General features: G+C 43.3%; 2 protein-coding genes across 2 annotated transcripts in view; one reads left to right on the top strand and one right to left on the bottom strand.

Moving 5' to 3' along the window:
- Positions 1–18,917, top strand: part of RYR3 (ryanodine receptor 3) — a 557,273-nt gene extending 538,356 nt beyond the window's left edge. Inside the window, exons 99-103 of the mRNA XM_059723007.1 lie at positions 5,840–5,996; positions 7,971–8,035; positions 8,127–8,227; positions 15,596–15,647; positions 17,956–18,917. Of these exons, the coding sequence (XP_059578990.1) occupies positions 5,840–5,996; positions 7,971–8,035; positions 8,127–8,227; positions 15,596–15,647; positions 17,956–18,051 (471 nt within the window). The 3' untranslated portion in view covers positions 18,052–18,917. The remainder of the gene's footprint in view (positions 1–5,839; positions 5,997–7,970; positions 8,036–8,126; positions 8,228–15,595; positions 15,648–17,955) is intronic.
- Positions 18,918–18,995: 78 nt separating this feature from the next.
- Positions 18,996–23,401, bottom strand: part of AVEN (apoptosis and caspase activation inhibitor) — a 189,847-nt gene continuing 185,441 nt past the window's right edge. Inside the window, exon 6 of the mRNA XM_014595458.3 lies at positions 18,996–19,496. Within this exon, the coding sequence (XP_014450944.3) occupies positions 19,387–19,496 (110 nt within the window). The 3' untranslated portion in view covers positions 18,996–19,386. The remainder of the gene's footprint in view (positions 19,497–23,401) is intronic.

Raw genomic sequence — 23,401 nt, 5'->3', positions numbered from 1 at the left:
CACAGTGGAACTGAATCATGGGACTGTTCATTGTAACATGACAATGATGGCTTGTAGTTCTTGATATACCACTTGAATTTTCTATAAAGACTCCTGTGTTTAAGAATTGGGCACAGTGAGCTTTATTGTAAAGTGGGAACTTCTGCAGCCTTCATCAAATCACACAATGAAGTAAGAAAAAAGGCCTTATGTTACCTATAGTAAAAAAAGAAATGACATAGGCATGTGGATGTTGAAAATATTCCAAGACCTACAAGTCATCAAAACACAATGGGAACACCCATGTGAGTGCATACATGTGTCTTACAGCATCTCAAAGCCCTTTGAGAAGCTGCGAGGGGCATGTGCGGGAACGAAAAAACGTTCCCCGCACTGCAAATTTTCAGTGCAGTGGCAAAATTAGACCCCTGGATATCCAGGGGTCAAGAAAAAATGTGGGGAGAAAAAGCAGGACAGGACACAGTCCCAGTCCATGCCCTGAGGTAGTCAGAGGCTCAGTCCTCCACTGAGATACTCTGGTAGCCAGCCAAAGTGTCTCTATGGCTGGCCCTCACCCCAGTGATGAAGCGCACACTGCCTACCCATGAAGGGAGCTGGACCTGGGCTCCTGCCGGTAAGTGGGGGGACCACTGCAGGGCTCGGGAGGAGAACCATGGGGGGGACCTCCGCTCGCCCCACCTGCTCCCCCAGATCCTCGATCACTGCCTCGTCTGGCTCCATCCTCCACCTGCTCCCAGAGCCCCCCTGATGGCTGCCCCACCCAGCCCCATCTGCTGCCTGCTCCACTCCAATCGCTTCCCTGCCCAGCCCAGCTCCATCCCCTGCCTGCCATTGGGAGGCCTGGGGGAGCAGGCAGTGGGTGGGGCTGGGTGGGGCAGCCAGTGGGATCTGGGGGAACGGGCAGGGGGTGGGGCAGGGCAGGGCAGCCATCGAGGGTCTGGGGATGCAGGTGGGGGTGGGGCTGCATGGGGCAGCCATTGAGGGGGCTGAAGAAGCCAGAAGGGCATGGGGCCAGGTGGGGCAGCAATCTAGGGCCTGGGGGAGCAAGCAGGGTTGAGACATGTGGGCCCTGCAAGGGGAAGGCAGTAGTCCCTGCAGGGGCCATGTGGCCCCTTTTGGGTAGGCTGAAGCCCCTGTGGTGGGGCTGTAGCCCTGTGGGGGGAAGTCCATGAGCTGTGCAGGGGGGCTGCACCTTGCAGGGGGCAGGGGACCCACCTCTCCTGAGCAGCCCCCCCACAATCCACCCACACCTAGCCACACACCCCACAGCCCACCACCCTCCTTCCCACCCCCCCTCCTGCAAACCCCACATCCCCCCAGCACACATCCTACATGCCCAGCTGCCAGACGGGATGAGACCTGCTGGCAGGAGCTGTGGCTGCAGGGGCAGCTGTCCCCACATCCTGGTTAGTGAAGGGGTCAGGGGGAGCTCTAACTACTCTATGGTAAGAAAACCAAAGGCAAAGAGCAAAACATATAGGTATTTAGAATTCATTTTATTATGAAGATATAGACACTGATAGGCTTCCAAATTGCTTTAACACTGTAGATATATCAATAAAACATTGCCCAACTGATAGCTGTCTCACTGTCTCTCACTCTCTCTATATATAGTGGTCTTTTTTTTTTTTTTAACTGCAGAGGAAAATGGATTTTAGGGTATTTTACAGAGTGACTTTGGGATTGTTTTATGAGGTATTTGTTAGTTTTCAAATAGAGAACACCAGAATTCGTGTTAGGGAGGCAAGTGGCAGGACCCAGGCAGAGGAGCCTGCTCAGAGCTAGTACCTTGGACCCAGCTGGAGGTGGCTGACCTCCTGGCCAGTTGGGGCCAGGAGGACATGCTTTGGCAGTTCAAAGCAGGCCACCACACTGGGAACATCTTCTGGGCAAGAGCTGCCCAGATGGTCAGGCAGGGGCACATGGGGTGATAGTACCGCACAAAGACCGACCCTGCAGCCACAGTCCACTGGCAGCTGGCCCAGAGGGGCAGATGCCTCTACTGGCCATGCAGTCCCCAATCGCGTCTGGCAGGTGCGCAGCAGGTCACAGCCAGGCAGCAGCCCCCACTGCCAGACTGCTGCAGTGGGTAAAGGGTGCAGGGAACTCTCAGGGCTGCTTCAGCAGTCCAGCTGGCACAAGGGGTAGTGTCCCCAGATACAATTGGCTGGGCCCCAGAAGCTCCTGAGAGCTAGTAGTCCTGAGCTACTTGCCAGGACAGCTTTTTATACTGCTGGGGACAGCACAGGTGCTGGCCCCGGGCTCTAGCTCCCCCTGGCTGCAGATCGACGAGGAGCTAGGCAGGGTTATTTTGCCCCGAGTGGCACAATTTGCCTCACACCAAAGTACGTCTGTGCTGAGGCAAAAAGCCCCAGCTCAAATTTGCTCTGCTTCTATTTGAGCTGCTTCAAGCGCACATGCTTGCATGTGTGGATGAGCCCCATGGGATTAAACTGTTTTCTGTGATTAGTTCATACTCTGGTATAATCTAATAATGTCTCCTTTATTTTTGTGTTTCTTGCTAATCTTGCCTAGATGCAAATAAAAGGTAAAGGAAACAGATACAAACAATGTTATCTAATGGCTCAGAAAATTAGAAAGTTCTTAAACAGTAATGATTTGCAGACTGGCAGCTTACAGTGAGTTTAGCACTAGAACACTAGTAAATGACATGTACACAAATGGGTCTAAGACAAATGCACTTTAAATGGTCTTATGTTTGTGGAACACACTGAGCTGGAAAACAAATGTGCTTAATTAAATTTGATACAATTCTCCAATAAGCCATTTTATTTCTGTATGAATTTCCCTAAAAATTAACTCTAAATATGAATGTGACTATGTCATTCAAGATACCCAAGTGTATTTTTCTTTGTAACATTGTCTTTCACATGCTGTTCTTCTGTTCTGAGGTGGGATCAAATTATTTTAGAAATAGAGGGCGTTTATACACGTGTGCTGGGAGTGTGTATGGGGAGGTGCTTTAAATAAAGCTCATTGGACAAGCTTTAGTTAAAGCACCCTTGCCGCCATTTTTCAGCATGTGTATGCTGGTACACATGATGCTGGAGTCTGTTAGAGTGCAGTAATTACCATGCTCCAGCAACTCGATAAATCAATAATGGAGCATACTTACACTGCAGAGCAGCCTCACTGGACATGTATAGGCACCCATAGAACATAAAATAAATATAGAAACACCATTATAATTCACAGATCCATAGACTGTAAAGCTGGAAGGGACCTCTGAAGATCATTGGGTCCATCCTCCTGCACCAAGCAGGAAAGATAACTGGGGGTCAGGTGACCCCAGCAAGGTGACTGTCTAGTCTCCTCTTGAAGATTTCCAGGGTGGGTGATTGCACCACCTCTGGAGGGAGCTTATTCCACAGTCTGGACACCTGGAGTGTGAATAGTTTATTTCCTAATGTTGAGTCTGAAATGGTCTTCCAGGAATGTGACCATTTCAATGAGCCTTTGATGTACTTCTCTAATGTAGCGGTAAGCTGCTACCAAGTCCCCTCTCAGCCTTCTCTTTTTCAGGCTGAAAAGTCCCAGGTCCCTCAGCCTTTGCTCATATGGCTTGCCACGCAAGTCTCTTGAGTATACAGGTGGCTCTTCTTCGGACTCTTTCAAACTTGTCCACGTCCTTGTTGAAGTGTGGTGCCCAGAACTGGGTGCGGTACTTCAGCTGCGGTCTCACCAGTACTGAGTAGACCAGAAGCATCACTTCCTTGGTTTTGCTGGAGATGCATCAATTGATGCATGCCAGTGTATTATTTTTCCTACTGGCTACAGCGTCGCACTGCTGGCTCACGTTCATACCATAGTCTATTATTACCCCCAGGTCCCTTTCATTTGTGGTGCTGGTCAGTTTGGCACCACCAAGCCTGTAGGTGTGCAGGGGGTTGTTCATTCCCAGGTGGAGCACTTTACATTTTTCAATGTTGAATTCCATCAGGTTCCGATCTGCCCAACTTACTAGCCTGTCTAGGTCTGCCTGTATCTGTAGCCCACCTTCAAGCGTGACCACGCTCCCTAATAACTTGGTGTTGTCCGTGAACTTGGCCAGTGAGCTCTTCACTCCCACACCCAAATCACTGATGAACATGTTGAAAAGTACTGAACCAAGCACCGATCCCTGTGGGAAACTGCTTCCTACTTCTTGCCAGAATGACACAGATCCATTCACTAGGACACTCTGGGTCCTACCTCAATGCCAGTTTCCCACCCACCTGACTATCTCAGAGTTAAGACTATAATCCTCCAATTTTCTTGTGAAGACATCGTTGGGTACCAGATCAAAGGCTTTTTGGAAGTCTAGGTATACCATGTCAACCTCCTCTCTCTTGTCCAGGTGGCGAGTTACCTGTTCATAAAAGGAGATGAGGTTGGTAAAGCAAGACCTGACCATGATGAAGCCATGCTGGCTGTCGTTCAGAATCCTACCACCTGCAAGCTTGTCGCAGAAAGACTCCTTGATGAATTTTTCCAGGATTTTCCCTGTGATAAAAGTTAGGCTAATTGGCCTATAGTTACCTGGGTCCTCCCTCCTTCCCTTCTTGTGGATGGGCACAACACTGGCCCTCTTCCAGTCCTCAGGGACCTCTCTAGAGCACCGCAAGTTGTGGAAGAGTTTTGTCAGGGGTTCCACAATGACTTCAGCCAGCTCCTTCAGCACTCTTGGATGAAGTTCATCTGGTCCTGTTGACTTATATATGTCTAAGTTTTTACACTGATCAGACACCAAGTCTACGGTAATAGTAGGAAGGTGGTCATTCTTACCCTGCTCATTCTGTACCCTGCCTAGCATGATTTTCCCCTTGGCCCGGTGAAATACCAAGGCAAAGTAGTCATTTAGAAGTTCAGTTTTTTCCTGAGTGCTGGTAACCATCTGTCCTGAATTGTTGAGCAATGGCCCCACACTCCCATTTGTTTTCCTCCTGTTCCCTATTTACCTAAAGAAGGACTTCTTGTTGTCCTTGATTCCTATTGCTAATCTAAAGTCACTCACTGCTTTAGTCTTTCTAATCTGCTCCCTACAAGTGTGGGCAGCCATGGAATAGTCCTCCTTGGGGCCTGCCCCGAGCTTTCTTTGTTTATAAGCCTCATTCTTCCTTCTTAAGAGGACCGTGATTTCCCTCTTTAGCCAAGAGAGCTTCCCAGCCCTTTTGCTACCTTTTGTCCGCATGGGAATGGACTTCCTTTGTGCTTCAAGGATCGTATCCTTAAGGAACTCCTCATGCACACCTTTCACCTTCGGTCCCTGGTCTCGCAGCATTTCCCTTACTAGTGACCTGAGCTTGTTGAAATTGGCATTTTTGAAGTCTAAGTCTTTAACCCTACTATCAGATTTGTCTGCCTTGCAACAGACACTGAACATGATGGTTTCATGGTAGCTGTCGCCCAGACTGCCCTCTATATTTAAGTCAGTCGCCAGGTCGTCTCCTTTGGTCAGGACCAAGTCCAACAGAGCATCACCTCTGGTTGGCCCATGTACCTCCTGAGCCGGGAAGAGCTCTTTGACACAGGTCAGGAAGGAACACAACCAATCGGACCTGGCCGAGTGTTCCTCCCAGATGTCTGGATAATTGAAGATGACCATGTCTTGTGCATGTGTGGTCTGCCTGTCAGTTCTTGGGCAAACTCTAGATCGATTTCCTCCCCCTGGTTTGTTGTTCTGTAGTATACACCTACTTAAGTATGCATCTAATTACATGGGTAAAACATAGACAAAAATATGTTATTCAGGACTGGTTATTTCAAATACTGTTTCTTTTAACACAGCTTTCACTCCTTTTCACATTATTATAGCTAAGTACTTCTCTCTCCTTTTCAGTGTTACTTGTTCCATATGTACGTGGGTGTGAGAGCTGGTGGTGGCATTGGGGATGAAATTGAAGATCCTGCTGGTGATCCTTATGAAATGTATCGAATTGTCTTTGACATCACGTTTTTCTTCTTTGTTATTGTCATCCTACTGGCCATCATTCAAGGTATTTCCACTTCCAGGAGTAAAAAGATCTTGGTCTCTCATGAGCCTGTCTAGTTGTATATGGCATTTCAGCTGCTTATAACAGATTTCTTTAAATGGTTTAAGCCAGGGGTGGCCAGCCTGCAGCAGAAGTGCCACAAGCAGCACGGGCAGCCTCTCTATGTGGCACCCAGCAGCTCAGGGAAGGAACAGGCAGCACAGCAGTAGATAGGGCAAGAATTAGAAGGCAGAGCAGGCGATTGGGCAGAAAGCACAGCCTAGGGAGCAGAAAGCAGAACAGCAGACTGAGTAGAGGAAAGGTATCAATGTGGCACTTGGGGAAGGTGCAGAGCTAATTTGTGGCATACCTGCCAAAAAGACTGGCTCCTACTAGTTTAAGCACTGTTGTATTAGCAGTCCACCAAACATGATATGATTCATTCTGAAAGTAATAACTATCCATGGGTGGATATAGGATTTTGAAAAGAGGGGTGCAGATGGTGTGGCACATCATCACATACAAAACCACACATATATTTTCCACTTAAAGAGAAACTCGAAGCTTTCCTAATATGCTAAGGGGCTAGCATAGTATTACTTATATATTTTTTTGCTTTGATCTTAAACTAACTATTGGAATGTGCCCTGATTTGCTAGGTTATATATAAAGTTTAAAAAAAAAAAACACAACAAACTTGGCAAAAAAGGTCAAAATAGTCAAAAGATACGGTGTGTCATTATTCCCTTAGTCATTATAATGAAATGTCTGTCTCTTATACATGGTTTAACTAAGCAGCAATTATTACCACATCTTGCAACTATTCAATTATAACTCATGCAGTTCAGGTTGTTCTTCCTTTTATAACCCATTCCAGTGGGAACAGGTGGAGAGAAATGCTGTACTCAGCCCCCTTTCCATGCCATTAACCTAGTCCCAGTACCATTTCTAGGATCCCAAGTGCCTTCCCCTTATACCTTGGTTAAAGTTAAGCAGTTGGAGGAGGTGTCTCCTTATTGTGCCAGCCACTAACAGCCTCATTCCTACCCCTCATCTTCTTTAGAAGATGCCTTCCCCTAGTCTACCAGTGGAAAATCAGATTCTCTGTTACAGGGGTTTTCAACCTTTTTTTAAAAATGTACCTCCGGTGGCCAGACATGGAGTGGGGTGGTGGATGGCAGTGGTGGCCGCACGCAAGCTTCCTCCCTACCGCCCCATGTCTGACTTGCTGGGTGGCACCTGCGTGGCCCGCAGAAGGGCACCACTGCCCTCGCCCCACCCTGGCCCTGCTCTTGGGAGGCAGCAGTGCAGGGTGGTGGAGCTCCATCCCCGCCCACCTGCACATACCCTCTAGGGCCTTCTCAAGTACCCCGGGGGGGTATGTGTACCCCCAGTTGACAACCCCTGCTCTATTAAATGATCACTTACACTAGACACCTACCAATCACTAGTTTTACAGCCTGCCCTACCCAATCATTCCCTGGGTGCTAAGGGAAAAAAATGCCACACTGCTCAAGCCATTCTGGCACTGAGTAGATAACTTATTCACAGCCCTTAAAAAGGTGACTAGCATGAGCCGAAATGAAAATCTCCCAGAAAAGGTCCAGAGCTTTTACTTTGAGTGCAAAATGTTATCCTTGGGAATAAAGGCTACAAAGCTTCTGATTATTTCCTTCTGTTCAGCCAAGATCCCTCTTCCTCAAGATCTTGGTCCAGAAAAGCCTTCCCAGTGAAGGATTATATTAAGGACTGTAAACTCCCATTGCAAGTGCAGCACAAATAAATGTTAGATCCAATGCCATTTGGAAAGTGACAGTTTCATAACTTGGCTTGTTCTACCTACAGACATCAGCATGCTAAAGAGTGCAAATGGAGCCTATGCTATTTGGGATACTGGCCTTTTGATGAAGCCTTGGAATAGTTGCTTCTTTCCCACTCCATTGCTTGGGATATTAATAATGAAAAACCAAGTTATTGTCTTCTTTTCACTTAAAACAGGTCTGATTATTGATGCCTTTGGAGAGCTAAGAGACCAGCAAGAGCAAGTGAGAGAAGATATGGAGGTATGAACAAAGATGATATATTTTGCAGTATTTTATATTGTTACTTAAATTAATCTATTTTATGTATTTAGCTAACATCTTTTATTTCTAGACCAAATGTTTCATTTGTGGAATTGGCAATGACTATTTTGACACAACCCCTCATGGCTTTGAAACACATACTTTACAAGAGCACAACTTGGCAAATTATCTGTGAGTATATTTTGTTATAGTTTATTACAGGCTCATTTTAACTGGAGACCATAATAATTATTTATTTCAGCACTCAAATGCATGCTTTGGAACGGGGGGTGTTGGTTGTAGCTGTGTTGGTCTAAGGACATAGGCAGACAAGTTTTTTAGGCAGATCTTTGGAACAGTTCTGCTCTGGAATTCTACACAATTTACAGATACCTCAAATGTGTCTTTTAAAAACACCAAACATATTTGGACCCCTTGTTCATTTAAAATGGCTTTTCTTATTGTCGGAGTATTACAGGAACTATAGAGGACACTGGCAAGAATAGGACTACTAGTTAGCCAAGGAAAACTCTCTCACAGTATTTATTGAGTTGTGGCATGCTGAATCCATTCTATAGTTGAATAGCTGGTAAAGCAGCAAAAGAGAAACCTTTTAATGATAGTTACAGAATTATACAGAGTGTGTGGAAACATGTAACAATTTAAACATCTCAGATCACCTTTGAAACTTTTCTAAGGATAAGGTGCCCTCACATACATAAGCCCTTTGAAACACTCCATGGTGGTTCTTCTTGAAATGAAGTATTACTCTGGAGTGTGTCACTTTATTTCATCTGGACAGGGGAATGAGGGAGAGCAGGTAGACAACCTGCCTTCTGTTTAAATGCTGGTCCTGCTCCAGGTCCTGGTGTGCTACCAAGTCCATATTGGGACCAACCTTTCTCTGCCAGAACCCGAGCCAGGTTTACTCCCCCAATTCCCCTTACACTGCCAGAACCCTTTCACCTGGAGTCTCTAGTGCCATCAGAGCCAGGCCCTTTAGCTCCAGGCCTCTCTACTTCTCTGCTGGACTGAGGGGTAAAAGGATAAGTAAGGAGAACATTGGCCAGAAACAAAGGGCAGGCATGTCCCTTGGCTGAAACATTTCCTTTCTGAAACATTTCAGTTGTTAGTTCCATTTGCGCCCTATAGAAAAACCATTGCTATCGCTGCACCCACAACTTAGGAAATGTATATAGATTTGATCCTGCCATCATTCATTGAAGCTACAGCTTCTAGGTAAGGACAGTAGTCTGCCTAGACTCACAAATAACTGCATCTTTCCAAAATTAGCCCTCAGCAGGTACAAACAGCTTAAGCCAGTGCTGCTCAAACTTCCGACACCACGTGCCACATGAATGGTGCAGGGCTAGTCTATGGGCTGGACCCAGCGCATGGTTGGTCTATGGGTGCAACCTAATGTGTTTGCCAACCTGACACCATATGCTCACCCAATCTAGCACACAGAGCCATGTCATCCAGCCCACGGGCTTCCTCACAGGTCAGGAAATTTGGCAGCAGAGTAGCTGGAATTAATGCTGCCACTGCTCTCCTGCTGCCAAATTTCTGAACCTCTGGGGAGAGCCACAGGCTAGATGACATGGGCTTGTGGGCTAGCCTGCAGGCCAAAGGTTGAGCTCCCCTGTTTTAAGCAAATCATCTCAAACTTCCAAAGAGAGTGCTGCCTAGTGCCTTCATCAGCAAGTACCTACAGCACAAAGAAAGTAATGCAAATCATTGGTTAGCATTACTACTGTTTTATGACCAAGTGACACTAGGACATTTAGTTTGGTATTAGTTAGACAACGTATTAAAACCCATTAGAAAACACAAACACAATTCCACTGGTCATAATGGAAGAGGGAATCACCAAAAGAAAGAGAAGAACTGCATAGTATGACATGCCTGTTTCCTTATATACGTCTGGATTTGGGTGCTGCATGTGAATTTAAAATGCAGATGTTCCCTAATGTCTGTTCTGCACTGGAGCATTCCGAACACTTGCCTGGCAGCAGACCCCCCGGAATCACTGCAATTTAGAGAATTCCCCTTAAGGGCAAGTAATCATACATCTCCGGTTTGGCAAATGCTCATTAGCTTCAGTAATTCTGGCAGTCTACTGAATGCAAGCTTGCATTAGAGTTCTAGACTTGGCATGAAAATTGCTTACCCATTTCCAGGTCATAGCAAAATAAGAATTTCAGTCTCTTTAGCAATATAGGGAATGGTATGTTGGGTGTATGTGGCAAGGAAGAGACAATCTTTTTAGACGGAAAGCTTTTCCACTGCTGCAAAACTTGCTTGCATTTTTGCAGTTTGTTCAGGTGATGGTAAATGTAGCTCCTGGCTGCTAAAGGCAAGAACCAGATTATTTCATCAAAAAGCAGATGCTGTAACACTAACTTATATTTCCTGATAAGCTGTCATAAGATAATTGCTCAACTTTAATTCCAAGTCCACCATTATTAACAAAGTAATAAATCAGCAGCCACACATGATTTCAATCAGCAATTGTCTCTCACAGATCAACCATCAGCCTGTTGCAGTCTTCCTTATTAAACTGTTGATGGTAAATGAAGACTTCCATTAAACTTAGACAAAGCCAAGTGTATTGTGCATCATAATGAAGCATGGACTTACACTGGCAATAGATGGTAAATGTTTTTTTCCATGTGGTTCTTTCTGCAAGAAACAGTATGATCATGCAGACTTCCTGCTAAATCTGTTAGCACATTTAAAAAATTGTGACTGAATAATGAGACCAAAATTTTCCAGTTTGGATGTGTAAAAACAAATCTCTGAATGATTTTAAAGTACACAGCTAATATCCTTCTGTGAAACTTGTCCCATAGTTTGAGGGTTTTCATTACATGAATCATATGGTGCCTTCACATAAAGACCTGAGATGGCTGGTAGCCTGAGTGTTCTTGATACTGGGAGTCAGCAGCTCTCAATGCAAAAAGTAATGCATCACTGGTATAAATACTTGAGTTTCTCAACTAGCAACAAAGCCTTTAACAAAACTAAAATTTAAGGAAGGTAAAACTGGGTACAACATAACCACTTCAAATCTCATGTCGAAGCAGTATGATAGGTTTGAAGAACAAGACATTTCCTACTAGTGGGAACAAACACTGATGCGTGAACAACTGTAAACCAGATGTGGTATTTTCTCATATACAGCACTCCCTGGAACATAATATGCATTTTGTTTTTGAATAGCAGAATTAAAAGAAAAAGATTTTTCCAGCATTATAGCTGCATAGACCAGGGACGGATCCTAATCTTTAGTTTCCTCACCCTTTTCCTACTTAACTCCAGCTCAATCTCTGGCTGCTGTGGAAGACTGGCCTCCATGAATGGATCTATTATTATGAAAAGTTAAAGAGTTTGAACTAAAAGGGCTGTGAAATGGGAAGTGATAGACCAGAGGCAGCAAGCAAACAACAAAATTGTACAAAGAAAGATTAACTTGATTTGTGCAATATCAAGACCATTAAGAAGGAGAGATGAATGTTAACACCCATAGAGAAGAAAGAGCCATAAAGTCAACTGACTCTGTCAGCTGCCTGAATAATAAGACCAGAGCTGCTACACTGTGGGAACATCTACACATGCAATTAATGCACCTGAATTTTTACTGCAGAAAATTCAGACAAGCGCTTCCAGGTACATGTCTATACATGTGCCTGTGTTAGGAGCAAACTGGGTACAACAGGAGCAGCCCAGTCCAAGGCTGCTTCTGCTCTGCTCCCTGCAGCATCCTGGGGGAGCTCCAGGCTCTCTTGGATGCCAGCCCCTAGCACCCCAGGCTCTGGGAACAGCCCTGATCTGTGCAGGGAACTGTTCCAGCTTGGCACACAGCTCCTTGCCGGCTGGGGGAAAGATTGGGGCAGGCCCTGAGCCTAGCCCTAGAGGGTGAGGGGGAGCTGTCCCTGCTCAGCAAGCACCTGCCTGCCACCCCCGAGCATATCAGATATGTCCCAATACGCACAGGGCAGGGAGAGCTGTTCTAGCTGCCAGACAGCTGCCTCCCAGCCATGAGGAGATTGGGACAGTCCCAATCTCCACATGACTGGGAGGCAGCATCTTGCTGAGACAGGGCAGCTTTACCTGCCCCCTGTGGCTCCCTGCTGCCTAGGTTGATGGGGAGCAAATTGCTTCAGCATGTTAGTTTAATGCACTGATTTCTAGTACCTGTATATACAGTTACTACGAAGTGGCACATTAGACTAATCTACTGTGCAGTAATTGCTGCACACATGTAGGCAATGATGCTTTACTGTGCATTAGATTAATTTAATGCACAGTAAAGCATCTTGTGTAGATGTACCTTGTGAAGCAGGAATCAAAGCAGGGTGCTTCTATTCTGGGCATTAAATCAGCTTCCTTGCTTAATACACTCACCCAATTTTGGGGGACTGATTTTGGGGGGAAGGTATGTGTTGTATGGGAGAAAATATGGTAACTGTTGTTTTTTTTCTTTTTACTTGCATTACTTAGCTCAACTGGTAGAGAAGACTTAGAATAAAAACAAGAACCCTAAGAAAGGAGAAGGAAATAACCATAATTTCAATAAGCAGGCATCATGAAGATAAGACACACTTTATTAGCTGAAATGCAGGGCATTTAGAGAAGTACCACAACTCTCTGCATGCAAGCTCAGAAATGGGTTCTTCAACTTTCCTGAAGCTACTGTGTACATTTTGTAGCCTACTGTTATGCAGCCAGTAAGTTGCAGTATGAATGTGGGCTCTCTATCCAACCTTCCTGCCTCCAAAATAGATTGTATAGACACAAAAGTGCACTAACAGAACAGACGTGGTAATTGAAGAAACTCATGTTGGTAGCTTGTGGACAGAGAAAAGTTTCTGCAACTCTGAAGTTGGGAAAATGTGGCTCTAACAAAATACTCACAAAGTGAGTTGTGCTGTAATTTAGCAGTTCAGCTGTTCTCGTTAATTTCCCTGCCATATGAGCTGCTAAGATATAGCCCTGGTATTTTTTTTTCAGTCCATCTTCAGAGTGAGCTATCATCATCTTTCTTTTCTCTCCATAAATATGAAGATGAGATAAGCAGAAACTACCATTATTTCTTTGTATGATTACAATTATAATATAGCCAAGATAGGTTTGCCTCTAAAAACCTTTTCTCTTAAAGTACAACAATTAGAATATTGACACACACATTGCAAATGCTGCATTACTAAGTCTATGCCTATCTTATATGCCTGGGAGTCTTGGTCTTATACTTAGTATTTGCAATCCAAAAATGAACATAAAAGTAAAGTATGAAGACTCTTAGATGCACAAAAGCAAAATATAGATCCACAATTGCCACTAACATTAGAAATCTGTACCTCTGACAGTTTTGTTTCTGGGTCCCATCTTACCTCACACCTACTCCAGTTGGGATTCACATATTAGGTGGTCATCCCATCCTTTGACCCAATCTATCATAATTCTAGGGCTGGATCTGGTAGGCACTCACAGAGGATACCCAATGGACACTCCATAGTTCTCCATCTCTAACTCAGTGCTATTTAAGTAGAGACCTGGCAAGATGCAACAGGAGAAGCTATGTTGTACCATCATTTCCAGAATACTCTGTAGCTATCTGGTTAGAGCACTGCTAGGAGTGTGGGATTGGAATTTAGGTCTCTACCTGTTTCAGTGAGCATTGTAACAGTTGGGCGAGAGGAAGGCACTGCCCTCTCTGCTCATATTTGCAAGAAAAAAATTCCAAATACCTAATTCTAGGAGGTGTTTCCATGTTGTGAATCTTGAATGGACTCTGCTCTGTAAAGTGCCTAAGTCCTGCAGAGGGGAGGAATTTTAAATATAGCTCTCTCCTCAGCATTTCCTATTTCCAACCTTAGGCAGCTCTCCACATGGTTCTGTTTTTTATGAATCCCATTTTTAGGCTAACTCACTTTATGTAGGAAGCCTAACTTCATGGTGTGGGGAACCTAACTTGGATGTTGTTCCACTAGGTTCTTAAAAGTTAGGTGTTGCAATGCTCAGTGTTATGATGCTTATATCCCCTTAGTGAAGTTAGCCTGAATGTTTGCTTAGAAACAAACAGCACAAAACAGCATACAACTTCCCTTTTACCTATCTATGAACTGCTTGACATAACTGTGGTTGCTTTTTTCTGAACTATATGTGAAACGTGCAAAAAAACCCCAACAGAATCACCACCAAGGGATTTGTGGTATATCACATTTAACCAACCCAGACTGACTAATGAGCAGGCCAAACGAACTGTTTGATGCAGTGTGCAGAGCTAAAACTTTTTAAGTCATCTGAACAGATTATGATCAGCTCACTGATATTTTGACTGTACAGAGGGATTATATTTGTTGGATACATTACCTGTTAAAGTATAAAATCTTTTCCAGAGCTGCATTCAAAATACCAGGCACTGAATAACCTATTTTTGAAACCTTCTGTTATGGTCTGATGTTGAAAACCAGTTAGAATAGGCAGTGGCAGAAACCATAATTACTCACAGAAATGACTGATTGGTGCAGCATTCTTCCAGTAAGCCATGGATTTAAAATGTATAAGTGAGTCTTAAATTGTTGTTCCAAGAGATTTGAAACCATCAAGTTAAGTGGCAGAAAGTAGAGTACTGTTATTGTATCCATCAAGGGTTCCTGTGAAGCAGATTCTTTAGGGGAGATACTGTGATGAGAGCTGAAAAAGAAAAGCTGTTTCTCTTCCCTTTCTTTCTTGTCACTAATTATGCTAGTTTCTACAAGGATGCTCACATTCTCTCCTACTGTAGCGTGCCTTTTTTTTTAGCCTCTAATGATCTTTATATCACAAGGAAACTTTAATTCATTAACACTTTTAGAGAAGTCCAGGCTATAATTTTCAGAGCCTTAATTCAATGGGATTTGGGAGCCTAAAGCTACCTACCCTTAGGTTCCTTTGAAAAAGGGAGAAACTAAACCTGGCCATGTGAAAATGCATAGTAATGTAAAGGGAAAAGATCAAATACAGATCTTGAGTTACTTCTCTCTCTACTATCTCACAAGTCAAGGTCTCTATATGGCTGTTCTACCCTAGAGCCTCAAGGTCAATGACTTAACTTTTATCGTAGTGCAAGCGTGATGTTGTAGCTGTGCGATGGTCCAGAAATTAACTTGTATTCACATGGGCATTTTTGGTACTTAGCCAAGCAGCACTTATGCTTCAAATTACATCCACTGATGGGCCAAGTGTATATGTGTGGAAGCCAGGTTAGGAGCAACACTTGAATTACACCTTTTGCTAACACTGCAGTGAAAAGAATTCCAAAGTAAGTGCAAATTACATCACTATTTATTTTGTAAACCTGGCAACTTGGATTTCACATCAGTGTCTGTGTACTAAACTCTATTGTAGAAGGTAATATCTGTTTTGGAAACTTAAAGAGCAGAATCTGACCTAAAAACAGGCTTCTATCTTTATACTTCAGTACTTAACACTACTTTTTTAGCAGCTCTCATCCGTGGCTCACATTAAGGACTATGCTATTTGCACATTAATGGATATTTCGTATGATTGTTCCAGGTTCTTTTTAATGTATCTCATTAACAAGGATGAAACTGAGCACACTGGTCAGGTAAGTAGGAAACAAATTTTTCAAAACAGTACAAAATGGACATCCATTTATATGTTCTGTATGTAATTTTAATCTTGTCTTTATCACATTATAAACCATCTCCTCCCTGTACTCTGAGATACTAGTGCTAGGAAGCTGCCACCAATAGATGATTCAGAATTGAGGTTACAGTCTATAACACTGGTGATCTTACAGTCCCATGGGATAGATGGGTGGCATGGGGTCAGTCCATGGGATGGATCCCACAGGGGTCAGTCCATGGGATGGATCCCACAGGGGTCACATGTGGGGCCAATCTTTGTGCAACCCAACATGTCCAGATCTGGCCATGTGTTATCCCTACCCCACATGCTGGGAACTGGCAACATGCTACTGCAATCTGGTGCACAGGGCCATGTTCTCTGGCTTGCAGGGCTCCCCACAAGTCCAGACATTTGAAAGCAGAGAAGCAGCAGTTAACACTGCCACTGCTCCCCACACATCAATTTTTTGGACCCTGGGCAGCCTTGTGGACCAAGCAACATAGGCCACATCTAGCCTATGGGCCAAGGGTTGAACACCTGGTCTGTGGTATATAGCAGCTGTAGTGCTAAAGTAAGTGGCTGTGGTAGCAGAGAATATATGACAGATGTTCATGCCATTACTTTCAAAGGAAATTGGAATTTTGCCAAGTTCATATAACGGGGCACTAATACTTTAATTTAATCTTAAAACCCAAAGCTAAAGTTGTATATTATTATGCTTTCATCTAAAACAAAATTTAAAAGAGTTTGAAAGTAGAAGAAACCTTAACAGTAATAAAATAGCTGAGCTCTATATTAAAGAGTAGTTACTAAACTGTTATATGTCTATTTCATACTACATGGTGTCGGTCTTCAAGTTTTTAAAAAAAATTTATATACATATACCAACTAACTGCCCATCAAGAATGACAGATTTCAGGAAGTGTTTACATGGTCCCCTCTTGCCCTTTGGGGCTGGATATGTAAAGACTCCCTCTGCTGCCACCTCCTCTTCCAGGCTTGGGTGCGGGGGCTCCCTCCCCTGCCCACCTCTGCCTTGCAGAGGGGCTTCCCTCTACCTCCCCTCCCTCATCCTGTCAGCTGTTGTCAGGGCCAGGCAGCAGGGGGGAGCACTGCCACCATGACCCCCCTCCCCTCCCCGCTTCCCTCCCTTCCTTCCTTCCTTCCTTCCTTCCCTGCAACCTGGCCCCAACAGCTGCCACCATGATCCCCCCCACTTTGCCTCCCTGCCCACTGCCTGGGCCTAACAATGGCTGCCACCATGACCCCCCCTTCACCTCCCCCTGCCCCACTCCCCTCCCTCCCTCCCTTCCTGCCCACCACCTCCCCCTCCCTGCCAGCTGTTCTGGGGAGTGTTGTGGATAGGCAGTGGGGGGGGGGAGGGCACCGCCACCATGACCCCCCACTTTCACCCTCAGGCAGGGAGGCATGGGGAAGCCCTGCTGCTTGGACCACCACAAACTTCCCTGGCAGTGGCTCAAACTTGGGCCCATGCGGCCAATCGCTGCCTGCCCTCTTGGCAGCACATGTGCAGTGGTCAAAAGCGTTATGGACAGACAGATGCACAAAATGACTAACCCCTTTATTGTATTAGGATAGGTAGATAGATATTCTTTTATGTGGGTTGAACATTTTAAAGTTTTAGTGTATAAAACAGACCAGGAAACAGTTCTTTCATTTAAACTGGTTTGAGTCTAAAACTTACTTTTGAATGAAAACCAGTTTAAGTATACCTGGCCACATCTACATGAGATGCAGTAGCTTGTTAAGTAGCATTGTGTGGCATGAAGCATGACACAATGTTACTGTGCAGTAGTAACAAGCTACTGTGCAGTCAGCATCAACAAAAAGCTACTCGGGGACACTACTGCACAGTAACTCCAGTTACTGCACAGTCATTTAGTACTTGAGTTTGCAAGTACTAAATGACTCCACAGTAACAACTGTGCAGTCTGCATCTCATGTAGATGTGACCTCTATGTTGCAATGGTAAAACTGGACACATTTTGATGCAAATTTTCTTTGACCGGGCTTACGATGTATTTCTTTCAGTATGACAGAACAGTAATTCAGTTATCTTAACTCAAAGAACATTTTCAACTTTCAAGAATTTAGGCACAGAAAACAGCACAGTAAAGACTTGAAATTTAATTCAGATGTCAAAAAATGACCAATTTAATCTCAAGATGATATCAGTGAGAATAAGGAGCATAAATAAAGATAATTACTGGTTACTATTATATTTTGAATTGCATAAAATGAACGAGAAAGTTTCCCTGTTTCAGGAGTCGTTTGTGTGGAAGATGTACCAAGAAAGATGCTGGGATTTCTTCCCAGCTGGAGACTGCTTTCGTAAACAATATGAGGATCAACTTGGATAAGATTATCATCAGAGAAGAGGCTGCATTTTTGAACTGTAAAATCAAGTCAACATGAAAAAACTCTTACTTTATATTTTTATGGTGTAAATTCAAAGGTCACATTTGCTTAATCTCTCTTTACTGTGAACTTTTTGTTTAAAAACCTACATAAAAGCTTGACAATATCTAGATAGGCTTTTTGTGCCTAGCACATAAGAAACACAGAAGAGAGAGAAATCTACACTGAAGACTCTGTTACTCTAATCTTTCCAATCCCAACAAGGACTGAAATGATTTTAATTGTTTTTACTCCCACTCCTTACCCAATGTTTGGTAGAAGAGCTGAAAGGGCTAAAAGATGCATCATTTCTTACATGCACAACATCTAAAACTTTAGAACTTGAATGTCAGGTGACATGCCTCAGATTGTGAAAAAAATATATTTTAACTGCAATCTAACGTTTTCCATGGTATTTGCTAGTGAATGTATAAAACAAAACAGCTTGAAAAGCTTTAAGCAGTTAAAATAAAGAACATTTTCAAACACTTTATCGACCCTGAAATATCGATTAAGTGCCTTAAAAACCTCTGTAGCCATAGCTATGCAAGATTTTTATGTTAGTGTTTTAGACTGACAGTTCTATTAACTATGTTGCTTTTCTGTCTTACTGTATGAAACTGCACTTGAAGGTTATTCTTTCAGTAACAGCTTATTAGATGCTGCTGTTAAAAGAAGTATACTGTACTACACATTCTTTACATTTAAATCTTAGGCCAAAATAAAATAATGCTTTATGATCATCTGTAAGTAGAAGCTGCTACCTTTATGCATTTATTTTTCTTCAAATAAAATAAAGTGCCCACTGCAATAAAATACTACAAACCAAGTAAGTGTCTTGATTTTTGCTGAGTTCCCAATATAAGGAATGTACATCGCAGAATGCATAATTAAAAACACAGCTGCATTTACCAGCATTGCTTTTATTTTGTGAACTACAGATAGCAAGTACAAGCTTAAGCAATCAGTCTGCTCTTTGCATATTTTGCAGCCTAAACTTACAGCACAGGTTTTTGAAAACATACAAAAAAACCTGGAATTAATTAATTACCTGAGCCTCCTTTAATGAACCCTAAATGCTAAGGTTAGTCATTTTAGTTTAGATGATAACATTCATCTATAATTTGTTGTTTTAAATATTGGCCGAAATAAAATTAGGCAAGCAGAATTGTTAATGTTTGAAATGAAACAACTGAATTTTTGTAAACTAATCTTATGTACTTAACTTCTGCCACATTCATTTCTTTTTTAATTAATTGCAAGACAACAAAGTGTAGGCATCAGGAAGTTATTATTCCTTAAGAAATCATATTGTCCAACCAGTCTTCAAGCTCTTCCTCAGTAATGGTTTTAGATGTATTTTCTGATGCTGGACATTTTTCTTCAGTTGCATCCAGTTTTAGAGGGACTGGCAAAATGAAAAGAACAAAAGTGAAATACAAAAAACAATTCTATGCAGAAATCTGTCCCCATCCTCTTCACACAGTAATGTCTCAAAAAGTTTACACAATCTAACACAAAATACTATTTTTACAAAGCACAGCAGATTAAAGAGAGAAGATGGTATTTAAATACAGTACAACTCTAACTGGAAAAAAATCACAAAAAGCAGGCACGTGAATAAAATGGCAAGTTTCTAGGGGTTGTCTCTTGACTAATCTGCTGGATTGTTTTAAGATGATCACATAGGAGTTTACAGCTCCTAGGAGGTAGGGCCAGTTCTCCGGTCCATTGGATTCCTAATGGATTCCCCCTTCAAGAGCCATCCTCAAATTCTACCAAAAGCAGAATTTTCTCTTATGTAAAAGAACAGTAGGGGAACATGACAGCAAAGCTCTTGTCATGATTATTTGGACTCTGCCACATGTTCAAATGAAAGCTGGACAGGAATCATCAACATAGCTGTTACACATTTTCAAGCACTGACTTTGTAGCTGGTTGGCTCTTTTTATAGCTGGATATAGACCTTTTCATGGTGTGATAATTGCTTTGCAGATGTGGCTGATCTAAGCCAGGTAACTGCACCATATATGTAACGTGTGGCAGGGGCTTTTGCGTGGCTTCACAGTGACTCCATGTTTACATTTGTGTTTGTTTTCTACTGAAAGCACACTACATGTCTCTAGCTTCTAATGAAGTAGGTTGCTCCCTATGAATAGTTACCTCTCTCCACACCAGTTAGTTTCTAAGGTGCCACCCTACCCTACCTCCTTAAGAATGCAAGCTCTGTTACAGAAATCAGACATGAAACATTTCAGGATCATTTTCACTGCCAGGTTAAGATTCATGTCTCTGGTTATAGTGGTGGTTCTCAACCTTTTCAGAGTCAAAGCACCCCTCCATAACTTTTGTAAACTGAATGGCACCCTGTTTCAAAAACTATTTTATTTACTATAGGGATTACAGCCTTGCCAGCGGTGCTAGGGGAGCAACCAGGCAGGGAGTGCCTGAGCCCGTCCTTATCCATGCTTATCGTCTCACTCTTCCTGCACCACCCTTCAAAGGGCCTGGCACCGTGGTTGAGAATCACTGGCCTACAGTGAATCTCTCATGAACAACTAACTCTGACCTTGGAACGTTTCACAATATATAATTGCATTATAAAAGGAAAACTGCAAGAAAATACCAATATAGTTTCACAAATGGAGAAAAGCATGAAAATGAACAGGTAAACATTACTTCACCAAACTCATTCCTATCTTATAAATGCCACAACCTCATCATTATTCACGGTCCTGCCTGCTGCATGCATTTTAAAAGTAGTCAATAGTCACACAAATATCACTGTATATGTGAATCTGAAGTTAACGTGAATAAATTAAGAGCCAAAATTTGTCCAAGACCACTGCTCTCCATTAGGAATGAAAAGGGACTCAGAAATAAAAGCACCCAAAAATACATCCATCTTCTATGTTCTTGAGAAAAAGTAAAAGTTAGAAAAGTTTAAAACCAATAACCAGAAATGAGCCCCCTTAATTCATCCTCAGACATATCACCAAGAAGAAACTGGGGATGATACTACTACTAAAAACTGAATTTAAGTCCTCCACTGACGGCTGATTCCCTAGTATGTCCTTTTTATTTAAATTGTGGTAACTAAGAAGCAGAGCTTTGTTTTGCAGAGGAAAAACTCCACTCCTTTCTTAATGCTCAAAATGAACTTGCTGATGACAGTCGATTTTTACCAACACATCAGAGAAGTTCTTCACTGACACTCTACAAGCTGTCCTTGAAAAGGAAAATGCCATTAAACTCTTCAGTGTAACAACACTTCAGGGTGAAAACCTTTCATCGATTATTTATACCAGTTTTCTGCATGGTGATTTTTTCTAAAAAACATAATGTATTATAGCAGCTACCATCACTGTGATTGTGTTGCAGCTTGGTAGCTACTGCTGAGGACCATACACTGTTGACAGAACATTTTCCAACCCAGATAATAAGAAAACTAAGAGTATCTAGCAACTAACAGGATCTCTTGGTCCTCCAGGTTATTTCCACTCTATAGCTGAGGGTGTTCCATTCTATATAAATCAATAGCCTAAGAAATCCACAGTTAGCATCTAAACTAGAGATTATGGATTTTAGTAAGAGTCCTAGGGAGTAGGGGTGTGCGAAATGGGCCCTATTTGATTCAGATTTGGATTCAGCCCGAATCAGGGACAGTGATTCTCTTAGTTGATTCAGATGACTGTCCCCAATTCAATTCAGACGAATCTGAAGATTCAATGCTGATTTGGAGAATCAGCGATTCAGACATAGACACAGCTTTAAATGTTTTTTCTACATACCTCGAGGTACCAGGCAGGGCTGGTGAACGCTGCGATGGTGAGGTGGATGAAGTGTCCCACAGCAGTGCAGGGAGGGCCACCCACATACTTCCAGTCCACTTCCAGGTCTGCCGGTGAGCATACAGGGGAGCCCCCCCGGTGTCCCTCCCCGGCTCAGAGATCGGCCACGGGGGGACCTTGGATGCCCCCGCCCCAGACCTCCCCAGTGAACCTGGAAGTAGATCGGAAGTGCTTCTGGTCTGCTGCTGAGCACATTGGCGAGCCCCCCCCCACAAGCTCCTGTGGGACACTTCAGCTGCCCCAGCATCACAGTATTCACCAGCTGCCTGGTACCTTGAGGCATGTAGAAAAAACATTTAAAGCTGTGTCTATGTCCAAATTACTGAATCTTTCTGAATCTCTCTGAATCAATTTGGAGGGTTCTGATTCGATTCGGAGAGATTAAAGGGTCCTCTGATTCAATTTGGAGATTTGGCCACTAAATCGAGCCAATTCTCGGCCGAATCAAATCAGGCACCGAAGCTTTGCATAGCCCTACTAGGGAGCTAACAGCAATAAGGAGGAGGAGTCTGTAGTCACTGTGAGATAGGTTAATTTTAAAGGAACTGCCCCTTGTTCCATGAAGTTCATAACTGAACCTCTTGTCATCTTGCTGTGAGCTGCATCTCAAAGATGCCAGGGTCCTGCTTTTTTATTTACACAGGGGTCTTAATACATCTGCAACATGGCAGCATAGCAGGTGGCTGGCACAAAGCCCAGAAACAGGTCTGTGAATGAAGGCCAACAGTTGAATACAAGCTCTTCTACACGAGAGAGGGAGGTGCACCACTTTGTGAAAAAAAGAAAAAGAATACGAGTTGTCACACTGCCCTATCCCTTCAGGGTCTTAAAGAGTTAAAAACAAGGCTTTTTTTTTTAGTTTGCCTTATTAAAATCCCCAAATACTTATCTATCAAGATACGTGCATGGAGCTCTAGGCTGTATCTGCTATAGCAGAAGCAATTGCCATGAGAGAGCACAGAAGTCTGACAGGCTGTTTTGTGTCACACCAGTAATAACTTGCTCACTCCAAAAGAAAAGTGGAGTGTATAAAGAGCACCTAGTGTTTACTGTAAAGGAAATGATGCTCTCTGGTGGTGGACGGGTACCTCTGAGGAAGTCCAAAGTAAAAATTTGCCCCCAAAAGTTGAGCTAAGATGCACCTTGTGTGTTCACCCTGAGGTAGATGGCTCAATGTAAGTGGGCTTCCCAACCCTGGGAGCAAGGTGATTTAATATTCATGTTCCTAGAAGCTTTAATATCACCTACTTTGGGTAGCCATATTAGGAGAGCTGGCCATGTGCCTGACCCTTTCTACAGAGTAAATTACCCTGTACTCCACAGTAAAATTACTCTGTAATAATTGCATCAGGTATCCATACCCATCATCAGTTATTATTGGGGAAACAAAGAAGTTAGATCATCAAATATTTTGTGCTTTCATCCACCTAAGAAATGATCTCTGTTCTACACAGATCAATTT

Source organism: Alligator mississippiensis, chromosome 2, assembly GCF_030867095.1.
Source record: "Alligator mississippiensis isolate rAllMis1 chromosome 2, rAllMis1, whole genome shotgun sequence".
In the NCBI taxonomy this organism is placed as follows: Eukaryota; Metazoa; Chordata; order Crocodylia; family Alligatoridae; genus Alligator; species Alligator mississippiensis.
Note: the sequence above shows the minus strand (reverse complement) of the source record. Positions and strands in the feature narration are given on the sequence as shown.